Source organism: Tetrao urogallus, assembly GCF_951394365.1.
Source record: "Tetrao urogallus genome assembly, chromosome: 4".
Lineage (NCBI taxonomy): Eukaryota > Metazoa > Chordata > Aves > Galliformes > Phasianidae > Tetrao > Tetrao urogallus.
Genome location: NC_136817.1, coordinates 53,227,950 through 53,253,727, shown reverse-complemented (window position 1 = coordinate 53,253,727; position 25,778 = coordinate 53,227,950). Strand labels below are relative to the sequence as shown.

Sequence of the window (25,778 nt, the reverse complement as noted above, 5' to 3'; positions counted from 1 at the left end):
ACAGATGTGGGAGTGAAGGTGACAAAGACTGGTTTAGTGGAGGTTGCCAGCTGTAGGAAATCATTCATTTACAGCTGAGCATTATGCCAGGTAAAGGAGTGAGGCTTCCTTACACACTAATTGCACCTTCAGTGTAAAAGCCTGAACTTATAGGCATTGATCTCTGGAGCTTAATGGCATAAGTGCAGTGGTTTTTTTCTTGTACCTCTCTAAGCAGATGTTCCTACAGAAACAAATGGTCTTCCTCAACAACAACAAAGGAACTGTCTCCACGTAAACCCTTCGCAGAATTTTAGTCTAAACTAGCATGCAAAACTATTACACTTTATATTCTTGTTCAGTTGGAAACGTAGGCCAACATCCTGTTAACTCCCAACACAAGGAGAAAAGCAAATGTGATTAATTACTGTTGCCATTAACTTTGCATATGTTTGTGAGCAAAGAACTGATAAAAAATCTGATGTAAACTGAAAGTATTCAAGGCACTGGTAGACAACTGGGCATATGATTTCCCTGTCTCTCTGTGAACTGAGGAGAAAATTGCCCTTAGCATTTCAATTTAGCAGTTGGTTAAGGAACTTTCACCTCTGGTCTTCTATTGTATTCCTTTAAACTTCATTTCATCTAGCAAAGTTTTCAGAGAAGTCAGAAGAGGTAGCAGAGAGATGAGTTCAGATGTGTTTTTATACCTGTTACATCTACTGATTTTTTCTCATCAGCAAGGTAACTGATTACAATTATCTTCTATTACAATTATCTTCGATAATGATTATCTTCATTTCCTTGCTTCTTCTTTGCTCACTTGCAAAGCTCACAGCAATGAAAACGTTACCGATACTTTAGAATGTTAGAAAATCTGTGTTTTAGAAGGATATGGTCATCCTCAGAGCTGAAAATGAATACTGATTATTGACTCTGGAAGTCAGACTTCAGCTTTTCCATGTTAACTCCTAAAAGTCTCTTAGATTGCTGATTAATGATTCTGGGGCTTTCTAAATTAATATTTTGACTTAGTAAATTAGGTTACTAAGTGGGAATTTGATTACCTGGTGATGTACATAGGAATAGATTTTCCCAAAAGGGTTATGTGGGCTGAAGCTCCTTACATTCACACCAGCCAGTGTGATGCACCTGGTGCTACACAGCTGTCCTGTTTAAATGAAGGCTGTATTGGCTCCTGGTACTGAGCTTCAATTACAGAGCACACAAGGGTAAAATATTCAAGATTGCAATAAAGCTTTACTGGAGCACAGGTCTACTACCTCATATCATCCCCCATGAAGCACACATTAAAAAAAGCTGTGTAACTGAGGTTGCTTTTCATACTATCAGTATATGGTATGAAAATATAGCATAGAATATAGAAAATATACCTCAGGCACGTGACAGTAGCATTTTAAGCTCTCTCTCAAGCTTTGAGGGTGTGAATCCAGCTACCTCACACTAGTGACAAGACACTTAAATCACAGCTAAAGTTTCTTTTTCAAGCTAATCTTTCTGACTGCTCTAACATGGGTTGGAAGTTGTGTCAGTTCCAGCTGAGAAACAGTTCAAGAAGATTCTGCCTTGAAGCGCTGATAGAATCACTGAATTAGAAAGCTTGGTCCTTTCCAGTGCAAAGGAAAACAGGTTAATTAAGCATTAAATAACAATGACAAAAATGCTGTTTTAAGTGACTATTGAGCCAGCTGTGAAATGCTCACAGCCAGTCCCCCAGGCCTGTTGGATGGTGAGTAGGGAGCAGCAGTAGCTACACATGCTGCCACCAGCCCACCTTAACTGGAGGACCACTCAGGTATACATATAAAGCTAAGGCGTTCATGCTGGCTGCAGGAATTAGGCCATTTTGTCTGCAAAGCTCAGCTGCAGCACCCAGTGTGAGGTTGCTCACGTACCCAAGTACAGGTTAAGGGCTGACCTACTGGAAAAGAGCTCTGCAGAGAAGGACCTGAGTGTCCAGGTGAACGCTAGATCGGCCATGAGCCAGCAGGGTGCCCTTGTGGCCAATTATATAAGGCCGATGATATCCTGGGGTGCGTTAAAAAAGAGAATGGCCAGCAGGTTAAGAGGAGGTGATCCTCCCCTTCTACTCTGCCCTGGTGAGGCTGCATCTGGAGTGCAGTGTCCAGTTGTGGGCTCCTCAGTTCAAGAAAGACAAGGAACTTATAGAGAGAGTACAGCAGAGATGTTGAGCAGCCTGGTGCATCTCCCTTATGCTGAGAGACCTGGGACTGTTTGGCTGGGAGAAGACTGATGGGGGGATCTCATCAGTGCCTCATAGAATTACAGGATGGGTTGGAAGGGGCCTTTTAAGATCATCTAGTTCCTACTAATTCCAACCCACCCACTACAACAGATGACTCCCTCTAGACCAGGTTGCTCAAAGCCCCATCCAGCCTGACTTTGTAAACATCTAAAGCATGGGAGTCGAGCGGATGGTGGTGGACTCTTTTCAGCGGTGTGCAGCAACAGAACAAGTAGCAGCCTACTGCAGGGAACATGTTTTAGCAGGAGGTTGGACTTGATGATCCCCACAGGTGCCTTCCAACACTTAGGATTCTGTGACTTGGCTGGGGGCTGATCCTGTGAGCCCCAGTGACGCTGCCCAGAGAAGCTGTGGATGCCCCATCCCTGGAGGCGTTCAAGGCTAGACTGGATGAGCAGCCTGACCTGCTGGGTGCCAGCCCCACTCTCGGCAGGGCCTTGGAATTGGATGTTTTTCATGTATGTGAAGCCCCTTCCAACCTAAACCATTCCACGATTCTACAATTCTGCAGAATCCCTGGATCTTCTCACAGGCTTTCCTATACTTCCAATTTATCTCCAATTGGGTCATATTAGAAGGCCTCACTTAGGAAACAGGTGCAGGATCGCGTTTCTCCCTGGTGGGCCAGAGGTACACACCAGGGCCAGGCGGCAGCCCACGCCCAGGGCAGGGCGCTGAGCGGCTCGGCCGCCGCCACGTCCCCCCCCCGGTCCCGTCGGTCGGGGCGGAACCCTTCAGCGTGGCGCCGCTTTCCGCCCGGCCGCCGCCGCGCGGTTGCCCGGTAACGTCGGCGCGGGCGGGGCGCGGCGCTGCGGGGAGAGCGGCCCGGTGCGGAGGCTCGGCGGCACCGTGATGCTGGAGCAGGACGGCGGGCTCTCCCTCACCATAGCGCGGATCGTGCAGCGGCTGAAGGGCTCCAGCCTCCACACCCAGCTGGAGCGACAGGCCCGGGTGAGCCCCGCACCCAGGCCCGTCTCCCTCTCCCCGCCTCGCCGCTTTGTTCCCGGCGTTGTGTCCCTGCTCCGCGCGGTCCCGGGGCCTCCCGCCGTCCTTCCCCGCTTGCCCGGTCGCTGTCTATCATTCCTCCCTGTGGGGCCGGAGGATTTCGCAGGCAAAGTGCGGGCTGCTTTCTGCCCATCTCACCCGCTCCGATAGTGAGCGGCTTTGGGTTGTAATCCGCGATTTGTGGAGCTTTGTGCCCCTCCGCTGCCTTCCTCCGAAGTGCCCTCTGGGGAGACGGGGGTTTGATGAAAGGAAGTGAAAATAAATGGAAAGTGTACTCGAGAGTTCGTTTTGTAGCTGGGAAAACAGTTGTATTTAGTAACTGGTCTGTGCATGAGACCTCGGCTTCTCATGTTCCAGATGAACCCCTTCAGATTAAATTTGTATCTGTTTTCATGACCGTAATGACATGGTATTGGTGCTGCAGCCGTTGTTCTGCTTTACTGAACTCTTTGGGGTTTGATTTCATGGAATTTTGGATTTCATAGAATTTGGGGTTTTATTTAATGTTTTGTAAACAGTGTGTGAAGTTGTAGAGATTTGGTTCTGGGCAGAGTGCCCATTGTTTGCCTTAGATTTGTTTGGTTTTGAAATGAAGAATGGTTTTCTTCTCTGAACGTCCTTAAGGCTTTCTCCAGCAGGAGACATCATAGAATCATAGAATGGCTTGGGTTGAAAAGGACCACAATGATCATCTTGTTCCAACCCCCTGCTATGTGCAGGGTCACCAACCACCAGACCAGGCTGCCCAGAGCCACATCCAGCCTGGCCTTGAATGTCTCCAGGGATGGGGCATCCACAGCCTCCTTGGGCAACCTGTTCCACTGTCACTACCCTCTGAGTGCCTTCTTTGTTTCTTTTGTTGTTAGAAGCATCTGCCAGTTTGGTCCTTAATACTGTTTTAAATGCATGTCTGCTGTGCTCTTGTTGAGTGGCAGCTCTCTATATTCAGCATTCTAAACAGAGGGCCTGACATGGCATGTAGAGAATGAAGGGATTTCAGAACAGGAATCTCTTCCAACAACTCCATCACTGATGACAATAAAACGCATGTTCACCTCTGCTTTTGTTTTCTTGCCCTCTGACTCTTGGAGGCCTTGTTTATGGCCATTGGTACCTACACATCTGTTTTGACAAGTGGCCAGGACTTGGTGGGTTGTTATGGTATGCAGTACCAGCAGGCAGGCTGAGAACTTTATCAGTGCCCTTATCAGGACAGTTAGATGTCTGAGTCTCATTCCTCGAAAATATCCAGCATCTCTGAAAACATGAGTCACAATGGAACACACAGTCTATTTTAATACCACTAGATATTTTTAAGATGTCTTGTAAACATTATTTTAGCTGTTTCATAAATTGATCTCTTCTTTAGAGTCTATGAAGGGGAGCTCAGAATGAACAGTCTCTTTCACCTGTTAATAATTTTGAGCAAAACACAATTTCCTGATGTTATTTGTGAGAGATGATAGAAGAGTCCTGTGGTTATGAATTGATCCCACCAGTGCTCTGTTTGACGCAGCCTGCACCTGTGTCAGGGGCTGTGATGCATGATGTCTTTAAAATAAGCTTAGTGTGGGTGCAAAATGATCTACTGTCACAGTTATCATCAGACAATTACATTTTTGTCCTGAGAAATGAAATAGGGTAGAGTCGTGTGCTTGTTAATGAAGACTGGAAAAAGAAATGTTTGGTTGATTCCACAGGATGAGTTTTAATGTTGATAGTGTGTCTATAGTTAATGCAATGAGATGAATATAGAAAAAAAGTGAGCATGCTTTTTCACTCTATGCTCATTTAGAGGCCTTGCAGCCCTCCTCTGGACCTGCTCCAAATGCTCTGCATCCATCCTATAGTGCAGGCCCAAGGCTTGGACACAGTATTCTGGATGGAGCCTTACAAGGTCTGAGTAGAGGGAGACAATCACCTCCCTCTCTCTGCTAGCCACCCTTCTTTGGATGCAGAGCAGGGTACCATTGGCTCGTGTCCATAAGGACTCCTAGGTACGCTCTCAAGGAGCTCTCCCAGTCTGTACAGATGTCTGGGGTTTCCCTGGCCCAAACACAACACCTTATACTTGGCCTTGTTGAACCTCATTAGGTACATGCGAGTCCACTTCTCCAGCTTGTCCAGGTCCTTCTAAATGGCATTCCTTCCATCTGTTGTATCAACTGCACCACTCAGGCTGGTGTCACCAGCAGACTTGCTAAAGGTTCACTCAATCTCACTGGCTGTGTCATTGATAAATATGTTGCAGAGCACAGGTCCCAAGACAGACCCTAGGGGACTCCATTTGTGACCTTCCCTTTCTGAAATGCTTTTAAGGTAAAGTGTGGGGGTGGCTAGAAAAACTGAGATGTGGAAATCTTCAGGCACGAACTTTAGTTTGAGATCAGATGGAATGATTCAGAAATCTGACATCACCTTTTAAATGTGGATGTTTAACAGAATATTAAAAATTTTTCTTTCTTTTTAGACCTCTAACAGAAATCCGTCTGACCCAGACTTGCCAGGTGACCAGGGGCAAATGACATGTAAAGCTTTTTTTAACTAAAAGTAAAATAAAATAAAAGCCCTAGTACTGTTTTTCCTAAAGAACTTTTCTATAACAGCAGATGAGAATAAAATGTAACAAAGGTTCTAAATTAAGTTCTGTGAAGCAAGCAATACTCACAAAACGAGGAATCCCTCCTGACATTTTCTGTATAGACATTTTCAGATTTGTTTTTCTTGTAGGATGCTTGTGGTGGGTGTACTTGAAGGAGAGCTTGTAGCAGATCAAGACAGTGCTGACTAAGCTGAAAGATGAAGCTGGACTGTAAAAGTCAGCCCAGACACCCCCACCTCAGTCTGGTAACTCAGGTGTGTAGGGTGGAGTGAAGAGGGAACACATCTGGGAAGTGGGAAAAGGTTTCAAGAGGTTCTTGAAGGTATCAGCAAGATATGGCGAGGAGCTAAGCTGGAATACATGATCAGAATGGCTGTCCAGAAAAGAGGACACCATCAGCACTCTTGGAGCAGACATGTAACTACTTCCAAAGGATCTAAAGGAACTACTGATCTGAGTGAGAGGTAGTGATATTCGCAAGGCTTGGAACGGTGGAGGGAAGAGAGGAGCATTGGGAGTGATGCCTCTTAAAGTTGGGATGCTGCCTGAGTGTGTGCTTCGAGAGGGAGTGTGTGAACTTTTTAGATTAATTCATCTGGTGTAAAAGTTTGCAAGATATCTGAAGGTATTATTTCATGACTTTTTTTTTCCCCTAACATTAAGGAGAAATTAATAATGATTCCTACTTAAGTAAAAGATCAAACTAAGAAATAAAATGTTTCTGTGAATGCAGTATTTATTTGATAAAACTTAGCAAGTAAACTTAAGCTCCTGAGTCGTCATGGGTAACAAATGATTCCTTTTTGTGCACTGTATTTGACAAATGACTTGTTATCCCCTTTTGATAGAGCTTGTACTTTGGTCTAATTGGTCCAGCAGTAACATTGCAGTATAATTAATTTTAAATTGAATGCAGTAATGAATACTCTGAACAGATTGTGGAGTTCAGAAACAATGCAAGCGATTCAGGTTTAACTCACAGGTTTTATTTATCTATTTATTTTTAGTAATATGAATTAAATGTATTTTAACTTGTGTTTTATTTGAAGCACTAATTTTATATTGAAATGAAACAAAAACTCGAATAGTGTGTTTTTGATGTTTAATTGATGTGATCTAGTGGGAGAATGTAATGTTTGAAACTGTTTATTTCAGTATGTCACAAAGAGAAGCTGTCTGTTTCAACTGTTAAATTTTTGATTTTTTAACTTATATAAGAAAGCTGATAATACTTACACTCTTAATTTAGCTACAGTAGAAATATGCAAGTGTAGGAAAAATGTTAGTGTATTCAGGGTTTTATACTTATTGAAATTGGCTGTTATGCTCAGAATTATCCTCCTTTTGGTTACAGAAATGTGTAAAATAAATCCGGAATCATTCCCTTAAATGTATAGGATTTTTAGGTGTTTAGAGAGTGTTTATACTGGAATTGCTGCGATTGTAATTGAAATGATTTTGATCAAGTCAGCTTGATCCTAATTGAATCATTTATGATGATGACTGCCAACATCTTAACAGGATACTGTACCAAAGTCAAAGCTGTGCATGGAATGCAAGCACAAAGGATTGCTAATGGTACCTGAGCCACTTGTAAAAAGGTTTGGCAAAGTTTTTAAAGTCCAGAAGTTGTGCTTTCTCTTCTGTACAGCTGAAAAACGATAAGATGCTGACAAATGCTGTATTGATGGTTTGCTTTAGGAAGAAATGTCTAACAGCCAGTTGCCTCTTGATTTACAAGGAATAGACAAAGGCTGTTGATGAAGGTGAACACTCAGCCCTTGAGCCCTGCTGTCTTATCCATAAAAATATGCACAATGCCAGTTAGACTGGAAAGGACACCAGCAGGCGTGAACATTGTTAAAAAATAATTTGTTATTGTTTGCTAAAATATGCTGTATTTATCCCTGTCTCAGGATTCAGCCTTGGTCTGTCTGAGCCCATGAGTAGCATCGTTTCTTCCCTAGCCTGGCTGCCATTCTTTACCTTCCATTGCTCCTTTTCCTTTACTCTGCCTGTTATGATCTTCCTGATAGATTAAAAAGAAGAAAAAGATAGATACTCATTCATCAATATGTGTATATTAAAATTGGAGAGTCTGTCTGCTTCCGTGTACCTTGCATTTTGATCATGCAGGAAATTAATTCAATTCATCAGTATGTCTCATCAAGGTGTGGGGTTCTTTTTCCCCAGTAAGCTGCAGTTGGTGTTTTTATCAGTGTATATCATAGTAATGCTTCCAGTATAAGAAAATGTTGTCAATGTGTTTTTCATGCTACCAAAAAAAAAAAAAACCCACAAAAAAACAAACCCATAGTGGACAAAAATGCAAATGATATTTGGGCAGTACATTGTATCAAGAGTTCAAAACTTACTGAAACACCTTAATGTTTTTTGCAGTATAGTATTAACAACTAGTAAGAAAAGTAGCTAGCAGGAGTAACTTGTAATCACAGAAATGGTTTGGGTTGGAAGGGACATTAAAGATTACAATGCTCCAGCCCTCCTTCCTTAGGCAGTGGAGTCAGAGTAGTTATCCAAACAAGAAATTAAAGTATATAGGAGACCCGGTCTACTAATTTTGGAAGATCATCTCTGTCTCTGACTGCTTAATTTAATTCCCGTAAACACCCACATAAAATCAAAACATGAAGCGATTCAGATGGGGATTTCCTTTATCCTATCCAAATGAGTCTTTTCTTTGGCAATATTATACAGCCCTAGGATGTGTTCTGCAGTGTTACAGCTAGCTGCAGCCACAAGCTGGACTGTCTGCCAGTTTCTTGTGTTTTGGGTATTAAATAGATCTGCAATCTCATGTACAATAAACGAAGTCTTTAGCAACAGCAGTGTCTTTGGTTCTGTAGCAGTTCTTGTGGTTTGTCCTTGTTGATCATCTTTCTGTTTCAAAAAGCATGCTTGTGCTCTCTTTGCTATTGCAGTAATATGCCAAATATCAAAGACTTCAATATTTGCAGTAAAGTGACTTGAAAAGAGAATTGCTGATGCTGATAGCCTTTTCATTTTTCAGTCATTCCCCACTTTTTACAGGGAAAAATAGAAATATTTTTAAAAAATCTGCATTGTGAATGTGTGTAGACCAACTCTTTTAGCAAGCTGTGCTGCACAGTAAATGAGCTTTTCTATGTATATGTATAAACTGTAAGGCAGATGACAAGGATGCAGAATTTGTTAGCTGAGTGTGATGGAACAAAAGTTTGCCATGCTGTCAGCAGTGTTGTCTGTGCTGACACACTGCACGGGCATGAAAGCCTATTAGAAGCATGAGTTATCATAATAGACAACAGCTGACGTGTCACCAACATATTGCTGAGTAGCTTTGGCTAAGCAGTATCCTGCATTTCTGGGGAGCTGAGGTGGCTGTGTGCTTCTAACATGCCTTGCTCTGGCATGGCTGGGGGGGTAAGCTTCACAGATCTCCCAGTGTTATTTTCAGGTCAGCAGCCAAGGTTGCTATTCTCCAATCCTCTGGCTTTATCCTCTAGTGCTAATCAGCTGTTACCACATTTTGTGTTTTGAAAATTACACATTAAAGCCACTTCAAGAAAATCCTGAGTTTTTGATTGTTGTCCTTTTGGAACTTTTTGGTCTCTTTGTTTTCTCCTCTTAGTTTCACTGTGGAAGGAAGTACCATAGCAGCTGCTCATGCTGTTGCTGAAGAATCTACAGCAGGGTTATAAAGCTAGTTGTTGCCCAGCTGGCATCTGTCAAATGCACTTCATTGCACATTGCTGTATATACCTTGTAATGACAGCTGCAGAGGTGAACGTTTGGTCCAGTTTTTATCTGAAGTTTGAAGATGGCACCTCTTATCTGATGGGTGAACTGTGGGAAGTTTGGTTGGAAGCTGCAGAACATTTTCAATTTGATCATGTCAGTGACCAATCCTTTAATGTGTAGAACCTGGCATTTGTGCAAACTGTGTAGAGTACTTAGGAATAGTAAGCAGATATGTCACAGAGTCCTTCTCCCATTACCTGCACACAGCTTTTATCACAGACATAAAAACAAAGATATTGACTTAGGGAAAAGTTGGCTGATTTTTTTTTTATTATTGTTTTTTAACTGTAACAACTGCCTTCAAGTTACTAGGAAGTAATTTACTGTATGTATGTAATGTTAAGCTTGTATGATTCTTATTTTATAACTGAATACACAATTACTTTCTTTATAACGAGTGTTTGATACTCATTTATTCTTTTTTTTTTTTTTTTCCCATTAGATTAGCCTACACAACCCAGAAATTAAACTGGAATCATTAAAAGAAGATATTAAGGATTTTCTGAAGACATCAGGTTTGTAATATTTCAGATAATTAAGATGTGAAGTTGTTGGCACTTCGACATGGAGACGGTGTTAATTCTGGATTGTGTGAGGCATTGTGGAAATACACACAAAACAGTAGGTGAGAACTTTATTAAATTATTAAACAGGATAGAGAAAACAAACGGGTAAAATGTTCTTGTGGCAGCATATGAACATGTGATGCAGAAATATGATATTGCCATTTTACAGGATGCTGGTAATTTATTCTTTTTATGAAAGTTATGAATGAAACAAGTTCAGGCCATTTGGTAAATGGAAATTAGCATTTGTGGAGGCCCTGTTTGAAATTTTACCCTTTGGTAAATTTCTATTGGATGTTGTAGGCTATATTACTCTATAATGCAAAGATCTGATTATAAGTGATGTGCGGTTTGTAATCACCAGGAACACTATTTCTATTAACATTTATAGTTGTTTTGAAAATATGATGGTTTCAGAGGAATAGCTTTTAATTGTTTAACCGAAGCTGTATCATAATTATTTGAACAGCAGATGGAAATAAAGGATATTCAACCTTTTTTTGTAGACTTTAGCTTGTAGTTTTACCTACCTTTATTAGGTTAAGGTGTCTCCCTCTCTTCCTGTCTGTCCAGTACATAGACTTGAATTGAGACAGGACAGAAAACTCTAGCAACTCTAAAGTAACCTCTGATTCGTGTTCCATTAGTATTAATTTCTTAAAATTGTCCGATTTCTTTTTTGTTTGTTTGTTTGTTTCTTTAATTTGTATTTTAACAGGTTGGGAAAAGAAGCTTCAGAATGCTGTTTATAGTGAACTCAATGTGTGAGTTTAATTAGCATGTTAATTTATTAAGTTCTATTTGCATGATTTCCTTTTCATTCCTTTGTATATGAAGGTGTGTGATGTGTTGCTATTGTGTACAAAGTCTGCCATATCAAGGATGCCTGCTTTATTTCTGTTTGTAAATTGTCGTTTCTTTTTCATCCTGGTGAAAATGCTGGACTCAGATGTATTTTCCCATACTTGTAAACATTACTTTAATAATTTTTTTGTTGTTTTACTTCCAGAAGTACCAAAATTCATAATGTAATTCTGTTGTAGCTGAGGAGTTATTGCAAATGAATTAGAAATTCTTTTCAGATGTTTAGAACAGCATTATGTGTTCAAATACCTTTAAGATTTTACATCTCTAGACATAGCAAATCAATGTCATCACATTTGTTATGGTTATAAATACAGTGAAATTTGAGAAATTTTTACTTTATTATTGTTTAGCTCACTTTGAATTAAATTTCTGGGAAGTACAAATGTCTTTTACACTCTGGCAATTCACAAAGGCAAATTAATTGATACACACAGCCCAAACTGCAATTATCTAATAAAAATCGTTTATGTAAACATACTCCTGCTAATTTAACTAAGCTTTTTACACTTAATAGTTTTGAACAGTCTGTCTTCAGAGTACAAGGGTCTTGATTCATCAAAGTACTGGTATGTGTTACCAGTTAAAATAATTCAAAAAGTACTACTTGTTTTTATTTTTGATAATCATATGCAGTGTTTTTATTAGTTTTTTTTAATTCTCATGAAAGAAATTATGTTTAGGCTTACAGATAATTAATAAAGCAAAATAAAAATATGGACATTTAAAGTATACTGTATTTTCTTCAAGGTTTCCTTCACCGTGTCATCCTACAGCACCTCCTGAGCATATGAAGGAACCTTTGGCTTATATGAGGAAAGCACAGGTTGGTTGTTACCAATTTTACAGTTCTCGTATAATCTTTGGTTAGACTATTTCAAATTTATTTTAATTTTATTAATCCAATTTTATTGTTACTGTGCAATTTCTAGTGTTTATACCTTAGGAAAAATAAAGATTTGTACCTATGTAGAGTTTAATAATAATGTTGTATATGTAACATATTACATACATACCATAAATGCTCAAGTAATTCTCCTGCTATGGAAGAAGTGGGATGTAGTGGCAGGTGGGTGAATATTTTAGAAGAGAGATTATATGAAGCATATAAAGTAGGAGAGTTTATTTCTGTTGGGAGAAAGATGTGTAGATATAGGTCATTTCACTTAGGATTACAAAAATAATATATAATAAAATATATAGTATATATTTATATAAATAATATTATATTAGGTATACAAAAATATTATCTGAAGAGATACAGGTAGGCAGTTTGGCAGTGAAAGACCACAAACTGCATAGATACTGAGAGCAGAAAGAAGAAAGATATTCAATAATTGGAAATTGGAAGGAAAAGTTAAATCTTTAGAGCTAAGGAGCTTAAGGAATATTGAGGGGGAGAATGAGAGAAACAGGGCTATAAAGGATTGAACAAGGATTTTGGTATTGGGGAAAAATATTTCTACTTCATTGGATTATTTCATCCCCGCTTGCTATTTGAAATAAAATCTTGCATGAACCTTTTGAGGTTTTTTTTTTTTCCTTTCCATTTTTAAGAGTATGATCCAACCAGAATATCAGAGATAAAGGTAAAATTGTGTTTCACGCAGCTGTGCGTGGAAATACATTGTGATATTCTTTTACAAGTTATTCAACAAATTGTATTACTTTTTCAATCATATTGTTGCTTGTTGCAGTAAGCCTTATTGTGCTGCTCTGCGTTTTCTGTCTTTAGCATGTGGGTATAAAGATTGTATTAAACAAATTTACTACTGTGATGTGGAATGTAATGCCACAATTTACTGTCTGAAAATAATCACTCATATCAATGATTGCTGACATGAAAAACACACAAGTACTTATATATGTGTTTATGTATGTATTTGTTTGTCTGAACCAGTTTAATTGGCTATTATTTCATAAAAGAGTATATAGTGCTTAGATAGCACAATATTTCTGATACAATGTGGAAAGGATGGTTTTTCTAATAGTTTAGGAAAGATAAGGAGAAGTTCTGTGTTTACTCATTTCAAAGTTTCACTTACCTAGTTCAAAGAGAATCATGCGTAGTTGTTTTCAAATTCTTTCTTGAAATACAAATAGTTTTTGCAGGGAAATATTGATAAGGTGATGGTTAGAAAGTTGCATAAGAGTGTGGTTAGGGGATTAATAAGACATTATCCAAACACACTGATGTGTATGTGAGCATTTGATTTTTGAGATGCACTCATTTATCATTATTGGTAAAAGGCCCATAAGAAAACAAGGGCAATCAGCTCAGTTGAATCTCGGCTAAGTTTTGTTAATCTTTTGAATAAAAAAGAGTGAACAATGTAAAAAGTTTATGAAGCCAATGTTTCCGTGATTTTGTTTATTTAAAATATTTGAAAGGAGCTAAAATGCAATTATTCAGATCTCTGATGTCTGCTAAAACTAAACTAAAAGTGGAAACTTACTGATTTATTTCCACCAGTTATCAGAAATCTAATGAATATTTTGAAGGTAGAAGGCTGTTTTTGTTTTATTTGTAGGCGGATCTTTTTGCCCTTATTTCTCTTCTAGCATCAAACAGTTGGAGAAGAATATTTTGATTCTTTGATTCTCTCGTGTCATTAGTGATAGGACCAGGGGGAATGGTTTCAAGCTACGCCAGGGGAAATTCAGGCTGGACATGAGGAAGTATTACTTTTCAGAAAGGGTGGTCAGGCACTGGAATGGACTGCCCAGGGAGGTGGTGGAATCACCGACCCTGGGGGTGTTCAAGGAAAGACTGGATGTTGCGTTGAGGGACATGGTTTAGTAGGAGCTATTGGGAATAGGTGAACGGTTGGACTGGGTGATCTTCTAGGTCTTTTCCAACCTTAGTGATTCTATGATTCTATGATTCTATGATTCTATGATATTTTGATTTTGAATATCAACAATATTGGTCCTAATAGAAAAATGTTTTCCGTGTACATCATATTTGATTTTTATTATGCACAGGCATGGCTTAAGATGCTTTTTCCATTGTTATGAATTCACTGGCATTTTCTTTACCCTTTTCTATCTTAATTTTGTTTTACTTCAGAATTCTGGGAAGAAGGGTAATGCTCTCTGAAAACCATATTATTTTGATATCACTAATTGGAATGACTTTGAATGAATCACTAATTAAAACTATATTTGCCTTTTTTTTTGTTACAACAGATATTAAAATATTCATGGTTAACCCTTTTTCTTCTCAAATTGGTTATGTCTTCTGATTTTTAGCTGGCATTCTCAAATTTATGTACTGTATTCTTTTCATTATATCAAAATAACAGATTTCTAGGAAATGATAGAGCATTCATATCAATGAGTAGTAGTGCTATAAATCAGTCATGCAGTTGTGGCATTGTTCAGTGTAGAAAAGTACTGCAATTAATAGTTATGCTTTTGAATGTTAAAGTAAACGTGCTGTGTATTTTCTAATTGTGTGTGCTGTATAGCTGGAGAGATGTTCCTGCAGTTGAGTTAAGGTAGATCATTACATTCAGCTTCTTCATTCAGTCTTAAATGAGGTCTTTCCTAAACAGAGGCCCTTTTTCATTTCTGTTTCTTGAAAATTGACATATACAATATCTGTCAATCCTGTCAAACCTCTCTCAAAAGTGTCAGATAATTTCACACTCTGGTGTTCTCTGTGCTAATTGGTCTGGTTACAGTTTGAGAGGATTAGGTCACCTACTGCCACTTTGCTAAATGGGAGAATTATTACTTATGCATCTTAATGTAGATTTGGTGCTATTACTAAATTCTAGGATTTAAAAATTGAAGACTTTGCTAATTTGCTTTTGCTGCCCAGCAGGCATTGGTTTGAGTTGAAAAATTCTTAAATCTGTTAGACTTCTTTATTTTGATATCCGCATTTTGATGAGGCAAAATGATGCAAGCCTTACCAGCTCTTTAGTTCTCTCTGAGTTCAGCTTTTTCTTGATTTAGGAGAATTTCTGCAAACAATGATGTGTAATTCAAGTGGGCAATGTAAAGATATAAGAACAAACAGAGATAAAGATATGAAGCTGAGTGCAAAGAAATGTTAGGAATTGTTTCTGACATCTCCCATGAAGCCATATTCTGATTCTGTCCTGTTCTTATCTTACAAAGCTCATAACAAGCTAAACACTATAGATTACTAACATGCTGCACCTTCAGTGCAATAACTCTACCCATCTCTGGCTGGGCAGTTGGCTGTCACCCTAAGAGTATCAGCCTCCATTGCTCTTTGGAATGAGCTAATGCTCAGTCTTGCAAAGCTGTCTCATTCCTCAGTGCTTTTTTTGTGTCCTTTATGTTTTGGCATTTTGTATTTTTTAAGTTTTGATCTTTATTGTTTCACTTGATGTTTTTTTAATTAACACCTCTGTATTCTTTGCTTCCATTTGCTTGTATGGTTTAGTAGTCTTTGTGTTCTTTCTCACTTGTCATTTCTTCCAGCAACAAAGCCACCATCTCCAGCAAAATAAAGTACTGTAAATGCTTCGTTCCTCCATGAGAGAAAAAAAATAGTTTGGTGTCATGCTATTGTGTAATTGTGGCACTTGGAAGGCATTGTATTACTGGCTGCAGTAATACAATGAAATAACAAATGTTATACAGAATATTATAAAAATTACTACAATCAGGAGAATATTTTTTACAGCCATACTCAACCTGTTTTGTTTATAGAGGAGAAGGTAAAGGGATGACTTGATTTGGGGAAAAAAATGTTACTGATAAAAGATAACTACTGTGTTTGATAGAAAATGTCATAAAATATTGTAAATGGAAGCGAAAATAAAGCAATTATAGGCAAGACATAATCTTTTTTTATTATTATTTTTTTATTTTTTATTATGTTTTTTTTTTTTTTCCTTAAAAGAACACTTGAACTTCTGCCCTTCCCTTTATTTGCTTCCTGTCTAATAAACTGCAGCCCATTTTTGGACAGAAATTTAAAAAGCTTAAATGGTTAGATGGTATCTAGCTTTTGTCAAATTTGTGCCTAGAGTTAATTACAAATAATAAATAGAGTTAAATGAAATTAACAGGAGTCCTTACATTCATTTGGTTGAAGCTTGACTCATCATCTGCAGAAAATGAAATTAAATATAAAACCCACCAGTGCAGCTGTAATCATGGAAGCAAAGTCCAAAGCCAGTTGACTAGGAAGTCAGTACTAGTTGGCATTAATTCCAGGGGAATTATCCACAGATCAGGCCACAGAAGTGAGCTTGACATCTAATGCAATAATCAGAAAAATCTGATTGTTGTTTAAGCTGTCCATTTGCACTTGTGGAATTTGTCATCTGTTGATGCATAAGGAAGTACTAGGCTTATGTCATAAATCAGTGACTGTGAAATGTATGCTTTTTAGACATCTAAAGTTTGGGGAGTTCATTTTTCTGGTTCTTTCTGATGATGTAGTTGATGAAATCCATTTCCTCTGTTGTTTCTATTTAAACAACCGTGTAAACTTTCCCTTAATGCTTTTGCAAGTGTCAGTGGTTCTTGTTATCATTTCTTTATATATGAGTTTAGAAAGCTGCTTATTCTCAGGCAAGGCAAAATTGGAGAAAAAAATGAATTTTACATAATTTAATTTTTTTGTGCGTTTCAGGGAAGCTGGGAGAAGCGAATTCTAAAAAGTCTAAATAGTATGTGCACGGAACTCAGTATCCCACTCGCACAGAAGGTAATGTATTATGAAATTTCCATTGCCAAACTGACGTATTTTTTCCTGAAATTAAGCCTGGTCTTGCATTTTTTGTAGTGTTCATTTTACAGTTGGTTATCAAGAGCTGCAGGACTGCTCTCCAAAATATTTTAATACAGAATAATTTTCAGACTGTATGCTTCAGCTGAGCTTGAGAAGATGGCAGTCTATAGGAGGATCTTCCTCTGCTGTTGCAGGAATTAATCTCTTGAGGGAGCAACATGTGGGAGAGCTAATTGCTATGTTCATTGCTTTTAACAGAATGTTTTTATTGCTTTTAACAGAATGTTTTTGTGTGCAGACACAGCTGTATAAGTTACAGCTGCACAGCCTATCGATAATGTGAACGTATTTTGTTTGCTGGATCATATGTGCCCAACTTGCTGGTTGTATGTGTTTCCCTCCCCCTTTTTTTAAAAAAAAAACCCCACGATTTTCATAAAAACATAAAGTTTGAATAATTACATACTTTAACTATATTATATATTTTGTATGAGGCCCAAGACAATTCCTCTTAACTCAGTGTGACCCAGGTAAATCAAAGGGTTTGACACCCTTGCAACTGGTACTTAGGAGAGAAAGATACTGACACAGAATTACTGGCTCTCTTTGACAATCTCTATTTTTGTCATTATTTATTTATAAGCTTTAATTTTAAAGACCACAGATCAGGATAATAATGTTAGAATGTCTCATTCTTTATTTATTTTCCTGTTACCATATATAGAATTTTTACACAATACATAGTACTTTGGTTTTCTCTACAACATGGTTCATCATCAATGATAAAAATGCACTTGGTTTTGCTTCTCATGACTGTGCCACAGATGGGAATTTGAGGACAAAGTCCAGAAGCTCCAGCTCTAGCTCAGTAATATGAATCTGACCACCAAATAGCCTAAAATTCATTAGTAAATCCATAAAACTGTTTAATTTCTACCTTTCCTTCTTTTCCTTGAACTGGAGCCTGGGACTTTCTGCAGTTGTTAGCTTGGGATTAGTTTTTAGCAGAGGAATTTTGTGTTGCTAGTGCAGCCTGATTTTAAAAGTGTAATATTCACTTACATATTTGAAATAGGCATGCTTTTACTCATTTTGTTAAAAAAAGAAGAGTTTCTTTCTTGGTTACTTTCAGAGGCCTGCAAGTGAGCAGAAAGAGCTGCTTAATAAATGGAATGAAATGGGAACTGACGAACCAGGTAAGATCAACTAAATTCACATGCATTAATTTTTGGTGCGTTAATAAGTCAAATCCACGTTATTTATCAACTAGAGATTAATATAATCATTTCAAGGTAAACAGATTTCAGTCTTTTTTTTCTAGTTTGTAATGTTTAACTGTGCATAAGTATTCATTTTATTATCATTTTGTTTTAAGTTACTGTGCTAATTTTGAGTCAGCTCTGGGAGTTTATGGTATAATACTCCTGATTCCAATGGTTTAGACATTCATACAGCAAATACATGTCTCTTTTTAGTGTAAAATCAGGCTAAGAAGAAGAAAATATTCAGAACTATGGATAATTAAGCTCAGACATTTTGTTAACAAAAGATAACATCTGCACAGAATAGCCATGTTAACATTTGGGAGAGCAAGGCTAACCAAGTTCATTCACACCCAGGCTCCTCAGAAGAAATTATTTTGCAAAGGTAATGATTTGTATCTCATGGAGTACTACCTACACAACAACAAATACATTTCATGGATTGTTGATGACTAGTCCTACTTTTTATTTTACTAAAGCAAATTTCATTTTATAATCTACAATGTTTTAAAAAATCTTTTAAGAATATCATATCACTTTTCATGTCTGAAAGTGGCTCAGTGTAAAAGCTTATGTGAAAGCAGTAAAAAGTTTTCTAGGACTAATGTTCAATTAAATACTTGGGATTTAGAAAGCCAAGGCACTGACTGATAGCATAATCATGGAGAATGTGTAATAGTTCTAAGCATGATATTTGGGATGATGATGATGTTATTTTAATCTTAGTTGTAAGACATTATTGAAATTGCTACATTGTGTTACATGTATAAGAAAATTGCATGTGTATTTCATCTCTTTTAGTTTTAAGGTACCATAATTGAAATCTTATTTCAGATCTAAGTCTCTTCAGGCCTGTTTATGCACCTAAAGATTTTCTTGAGGTAAGAATTCATGAAACAACTCAGCAATTGAATTGCATCCATTACAGTTTTTTTAATGTGAGGTGGAAGAAGTGTTTTTTAAGTCTCAAAGAGACAAGTAAGCAGTACAATTTGCTATTATTCTAAAAAAGCCCAATTGGTATGATAGAGATGATTGTCCATGGAGTGAAACAATAGAAAGTTCATAAACAGTATTTGCAGAACCTTAGATTTTTATTTTCTGAGTGGATGTCCATATACATATTTACATTGAGACTAAGTGCTACTATTACCAGGGTCCCAGAACAGTCTGTGAGGCCAACCCACACAAATCCCTTGCACTTGTGGATAGCATTTACAAGCCTCTCTCTCCTACAAGGTCCTTCCCTCAGTCAGATTAGCCTTTGCACTTTCTTCAGTACTTTTTAAGACAGTGTCTGATTTGACCATTAATTAAGGTTAACGTATTTTATGAGAGTGGCTCTAAAGGCACGTGGACTCTTGTTTGTTACTCTATACAAACTTACTCTTAGTAAGTTTAATATAATAATAAGTAATATCCATATAGTCTTACTCTATGGATAAGACTAAAAAAGTGAAAATGCTTGTCACGTACACGCATGCACTTTGTATTCTCTTATTGCCAGTGGGGCTTTAAGAATTCTAAAGTAGATTAGAATATTGAACTGTTAAGGTAACTTCTTATGTTATCCAGCACTTGTAGAAGTGGTGGAGATATTCTTAAATCTTTTAACTGCTGCAGTTCTAGTTCAGCAACAATAGAAAGGTCAATGGTGAACAATAGTCTCTAAAAAAGAATGAGCTGTGTTGATATTAACAGGTTGCAGTGCAGTAGAAGTGCGTTTGTAGTGTAGAAGAGTTGGTGCAGCATTCACAGTGTGGATTTTTAGGGGTCTTACTTTAGCTAAATTCCAGTCTGATTACTTTGACTGCCTGCCAGTCTATGACCAGAATGCAACAAATGTGCTAAAGGTACATCTTGGTTGTGATGTTAACCGAGCACAGTAGTTGGAAAAGGTCCAGAGATTCTCTTGTGAAGTCTCACTCTTGTTCTGAGATAAGTTGGCCATGTGGGTACATCTGCAGCAGGAGTTCATGCATTTGTCAGATAACTGGACAAGGCAGACAGTTGAACTGCAAAAATGATGATTCTGTAGTGATTAATACATTTCTAATATGTTTGCACTGGTATTTCAGACAAATTGGCATTTATAACAAGTGAAAATGGACACATTTTATGATTCCAGGTATTGTTTACAAAACAAAGTGCTGTTCCCTTTTTTTTTTTTTGTTAGCTGTAGTTTTAAATTATATTTGTGACCTTCTGTTTCTCCAAAGAATAACCTGATTTAAGCTAACTTTTCCTCTGAAAGCAATTTCCCAACTTATTTCATAATTAATTATAAATATTAAATTGTAATACATGAAGCTGCTTGACTGATTGGTGTTTGAAATTTTAGGTCATATAGGATTGTGAAAAATCAAACATTAGATAGAAATGTTTGGAGTTGACAGGTTTTGGTCTATAATCAAACAAAATCATTACAAAGAAGAGATTACATGATTGTCAAGACTTAAAAATCAGAAATGATGGTACTACCCATCATTTTGCATGGTTCAAGTGTAGAATGTATATATAAAATAGAACTTACTTTATCAGCTATATTTTAATATAGAACAATAAATTTGCTGTCGTCAACAGTACTTAATAACAACACAGTAGGAGGTTTGGGATTAAAATAAGATGGAAAATAAAATGTACAAAATCCTCAGTTGTATATCCTGCCAGTTGTACAGGAACCACATCATCAAGAACATGACAGAATAGATTTTTAGAGTTGAGATGATCTTCTCATTTAATCGCATCAATCTAGATCAGTCAGAGGTTAATGTATTTTAATGTTTGAAATGATTCATTATAAGTTTAGTGGAATGTCTTTGTAGTGTAGAGAAGACTGATTGTTAAGTGTGAATTGTTTCATGCTTATCAATTGTAAATACATTTCTGAATCCTACAATAAACTTAATATTCACTTTATTACTTTTCTTAAGGGCTCCTCTTTTCAAGTTACTCATGTCAGAAAATTTGATTAAACAAATTTTAATTTATTCTGTTTTCCATCACTGCACTAACAGTCATGTTGTGCATTTAATCTTGAATCTGGAAACAAATCAATTTTCATTTTAGACTTATGTAGTGACTTTCTAGGTCACTTTTTTTTTTTCTTTTTTTTTTTTCCTAAGACTGTTTTCTTTCCAGAATTCTCAGTTTGTTTCATTAATCTTTTAATTTACCAGTTTGATGGTGAGTTTCCATGGTATTAGAATATTTAATACTGAGAACTGTAGAAATAGAATGTTGCAGAATTTCATAAAAGCTGGAAATTTGCCTTTGAAGGAATCTTTGCCAGCTTAACATTAAAACATATATAATATTAAAACATATATAATAATAGTATGTGTCAGATTAAATCCTTTTCTATATTCCAGTTATTTACCTTGACATTAAGTTCTTCTCTTTTAAATTTTATTCTTACTTCAGATTTTTAATTTTGTAAAAATAAAATAAAATAATTAAAAAAAACTTACACTGAAGAAAGTATTTGGAGGTTTTGTTATTTAGTAAGAAAATATTGTAGTAGCAAATTGTACCTCGTTTTGATTCAACACTATGTAGGATTGCCAGTGTAAAAACACGAATAAAGATTCTGTCAGAAAAGCAGTAGTGCTATAGAATATCCTGGATACTGTAGCCATCAGAATTCAGATTCAGATAGCTTTGCGAAGGAAGCTAATTTTAGTGAAGACATTTGTATGTAGCCAGCTCTTAGTCTCATTTATGGAAAATGCTTTCTGCTTTTTTTATGTCATAAATTGAGCTTACTTTTCAAAGTGGAGTATGTTTGTTCCCTGAAAAAGTTGGCTTCTTTTTTTGTTTTGAAAATGTAGAGTTTGATAATTTGGGCCTGTACATGTAGTAGTTGTGGGAAATGGTTGTATGCCAAAGGTACAGTTTGCAGTGTTGATTCTGGGAGCAGTTCTGAATGTAAATTTCCAAGTATGTGCAAGGAATGATGGAGCTGTTGTTTTTAAGGTCCTGATGAATCTTCGAAACCCAAATTATGAAAATGGAGAACAGCCTAGTTTCAGAAATCATCTGGGGCTAATTCAAGTTCCTCTAAAAGTTAAAGATATTCCAGAATTGGTAAGTATATTCTTTCTTAACAGTAAGTTTCTATAAAAATAATTTTGCCTTGGTGATGAATGAGAATCTATACAACAATACAGTATATTAAAATTGAGGTAAATTTTTCCTTTTGTAAATGAAAATCAGCATGAACACAAAGTGGATCGCTAGTTAAAATACAACGTGGAAAAATTTTGTGATAAGACATTCTTAATGACAAAGAAAACGTAAGTGCTAAATTGTCAGTCAGTTGGGAAATTTTCATTGTGTGCCACGCAGCTGTTGATTTGATATATATGCTCATGCATGTTTTCTTAACTTTTTGTCAACGGTTTGTGGGCTGGTTCGGCCCAGTTCCGTGACCAGCAGGGCGGAGGGATCTGTGGATCCGCGCCTCTGGAAAAAGGGGAAACAGGGGACCCCAAAATAATTGAAAACAGCGGCACCGATCTGAGGAGAAACAAACTAATTTACTAAATATGGTATCGGAATGCAAGATAACACACCATAATACAATATAATTAGAATTGAAGCTAATAAATCAAATATAATGAGAGAATGTCTGAAAGGTGGATAGGCCTCACCATAAAGCTGAGGTGAGATGCGCAGTGCCGTTGAGCAGCAGGGAGACAGGAGCAGCGCCCACGAGGAAGGCAGACGAAAAAGAGAGCATCAGGTGACCTTGCCAGGAGTTAAATCTCCTCTCCCTGAGCGCAAAGTCCCCTGGGGAATGTAGTTCTTCTTCTCTTCTGGGCAGGTACCCAGGGCTTGAGCATTGACAGTTAAACTCCCAGTGCCCCACATGATGTTATGATGTGGAATACTGAAAACCAAGAATCACAAAACCATGACACTTTTTTTTATGAAAAAAAAAACCCAAAAACTTCTGACTATTCAATTTATCTTAGTCTCTGTTTTATTTGAGCTGCACAAGATCAGTTAACCTGGCAATCAGTTTCTGATTTTCTTAAATTAATTTTCAATCCTGTTATAATTTCAGACTGTAAATGAAAGGAATTTGAATGTAAGTCTTATCGCTGGACGATAGGAGAGCTATTCTTAATGCTCCACTCATAAGGTTTGTCAGCATTTTGTGCCGATAGACAAACTTGCATCTGGGTTGAGAAATAGCTCGGAATTAGAGATCATTAACCTAATATTTTATGTTCCACTTTATTATATCCTGGCATAGCTCGTAGGCATCTTGAAAACTGAAATGAGAGTAAGGATTGATGTGCGATTCTTCTCCTTTTAAAGACCTGAGCTCTTATGTCATAAATATGCATTTAAAAGGAATACATTTTGTGGAGAAAATATTTGCATTTAGACTTTCAGAAGAATTCTTGTGAATTCGGGAATTAAATGCTGTTAATTTCCTTTTTATGGTTTTGTTTCTTTTCAGAAAGAAGACTTCAGTGAACTAGACTTAAACATAGGACAACTGGGTATTGATGATTCAGCACAAGTGCCTCCTGGTTAGCTAATGCTGTGCTTCACTCATTTAATTAGAACACTAATGCATAGAATACTGTGCAAATATCAAATAATCTGTGTATTTCTTTCACAAGAAACCATAAATGTTTGTTCGGTTTGTAGTAATTTTCCTTAAATAATAGCATTTCAAATACTGAGGGGTCAGATTTAAAGAGATGTAAAATAGTCAGCTTCACTAGAAAGTAAGTTTATTTTAAGAATTTGAACACTGGAGAAGAAAACTGCCTGTTTCCAAAAATACAGAAAATACAGAAAAATCTTGTCAACCCTGTAGTGTGACACTGTTAATATATGTACATATAAATGGCTTCTATTATTTTTCCTTGTCTTCAGTTATTCCAGTAGAACCAAGCCTTAAAATGGTGTTTTACACAAAAATGAAAAATACTATATTATAAAGTTATTTTTCTTTTAAAATGGAAATTTACCTAATTAAAAGTCTTAGTTCCCGTAGCACAGTGCAGCTTTTGTATTTTTGTCTCTCTGACCAGAAGTTGTTTAGTATTATTCCTTGAAAAAGAACACTGATGTTGATGCAATTTAATTTTAGTGCCTTCACATTCAGCTTATTTCTTATTGCTAGAGATATGTAGAAAAATACAGAATAGTGTACTAGGTTTTTTTAATTTTCTTATCTAATATTTGCAATTCGTCTTTATTTCTTAATTTTCTAGAGTTCTTTGAAAATGAGCATGTACGTGTTGGACAAAAAGGTAGGTAGGCATCTATTTCCATCTGTAAAATAAACAAAAAAACTGATTAGTAACAAATACATCCAGTAATTTTATATCTCATACGCCTTTAGAATTTTAACAACTTAGGCAGACTAGAACAAAACATAGTCAATAATAACATTGTAATTTAAACAAGGATGGAAAAGGAAGCATCGCAGACTACCAGTAGCTATCAGATAAATAGTTCCACAGATATTTCATTAAAATCAAATAGGAAGCATAGACAGCAGCTTTTTGGTGATAACTTAGGTCACTGCTGAATTTCATTTTAAAATCAAAAGGTTCTGGACTCCTTTCCGTGCATACACAGTTCTCATTAGTGTAATGGGTTTTACGTCTGCATCAGAAAAGAATGTTTTAATGTTTATTTGCAACTGCAGAACTTGTTAAATATTGCAGTACTTAACCACCATGTATACACCTTTTTTTCTGAAAATGTTCAGGAGTTTCCTTGAAGGATGAGAAGTGATCTGGAAAAGAATAAACATTTCTTAGTTCAGATTTGATTTTATAAGCATACATACAATGTTTGAAATCCAGCAATACCCATTAGTTACTGTACCTTGTGATTCCTTTTAAACTTTATCAAACAAAAAAAGGGGGTTGATGCAATTCCAAAACTCCTTCACTCCCTTTTGTTGTTTCACTGACCAATCAATGATCTTTCTATTTTTCCTCTCTTTTTGTGGTTCTTGGTTTGTCCATTGTCTGTTCTCTGGTCCAGTGCAACTTATTAGGGTAGAGTCCATCTCCCTCTTCATAGAATCATAGAATCACCAAGGTTGAAAAAACCTCAAAAATCATCTAGTCAAGCTGTCCACCTGCCACCAATATTTCCCACTAAACTGCGTCCCTTAGTACAACATCTAAATGTTCCTTGAACACCTCCAGAGACAGTGACTCAACCAGTTCCCTGGGCAGCCCATTCCAGCACTTGACCACTCCTTCAAAGAAGTATTTCCCAATATCCAAACTGAACTTAGCCTGGCCCAACTTGAGACCATTCCTTCTAGTCCTATCACTAGTTACATAGGAGAAGAGGCTGAGCTCCTCCTCATCACACCCTCCTTTCAGGTAGCTGAAGAGCTATAAAGTCTTCCCTGAGCCTTCTCTTCTACAAACTAAACAATCCCAGTTCTTCTCTATTTTGTCCCCTAAAAAATCTCTATTCAAGCCTTACTGAGATTTAAACCCCCACACAATGTAATTTTTAATGCTCATCTCTTGTCTGTGTAGAGCAGGCTCTATTACACAGATTGTCTTAGCTTTGTATCTGTGCAAAGACACAGAATCTTGTAAAACTGCAAGCTAAAGGCTTGACCATGAATATTTAAGTTCATTCAAGGGAAATCTTTCTCCATGCTCCATTGGATATTGTTTATGACCTTGCATGTCAC

The 25,778-nt window shown here is 37.0% G+C and overlaps 1 protein-coding gene across 1 annotated transcript in view; it reads left to right on the top strand.

The window, feature by feature from the left end:
* Window positions 1–3,118: 3,118 nt before the first annotated feature.
* TBC1D19 (TBC1 domain family member 19) overlaps window positions 3,119–25,778 on the top strand; it is a gene marked incomplete at its 5' end in the record, with an annotated part of 46,022 nt that continues 23,362 nt past the window's right edge. Inside the window, 10 exons of the mRNA XM_079534560.1 lie at window positions 3,119–3,217; window positions 10,117–10,189; window positions 10,959–11,004; window positions 11,855–11,930; window positions 16,725–16,799; window positions 17,956–18,019; window positions 18,920–18,966; window positions 22,061–22,171; window positions 23,556–23,628; window positions 24,322–24,360. Coding sequence (XP_079390686.1) covers window positions 3,119–3,217; window positions 10,117–10,189; window positions 10,959–11,004; window positions 11,855–11,930; window positions 16,725–16,799; window positions 17,956–18,019; window positions 18,920–18,966; window positions 22,061–22,171; window positions 23,556–23,628; window positions 24,322–24,360 — 703 coding nt within the window. The remainder of the gene's footprint in view (window positions 3,218–10,116; window positions 10,190–10,958; window positions 11,005–11,854; window positions 11,931–16,724; window positions 16,800–17,955; window positions 18,020–18,919; window positions 18,967–22,060; window positions 22,172–23,555; window positions 23,629–24,321; window positions 24,361–25,778) is intronic.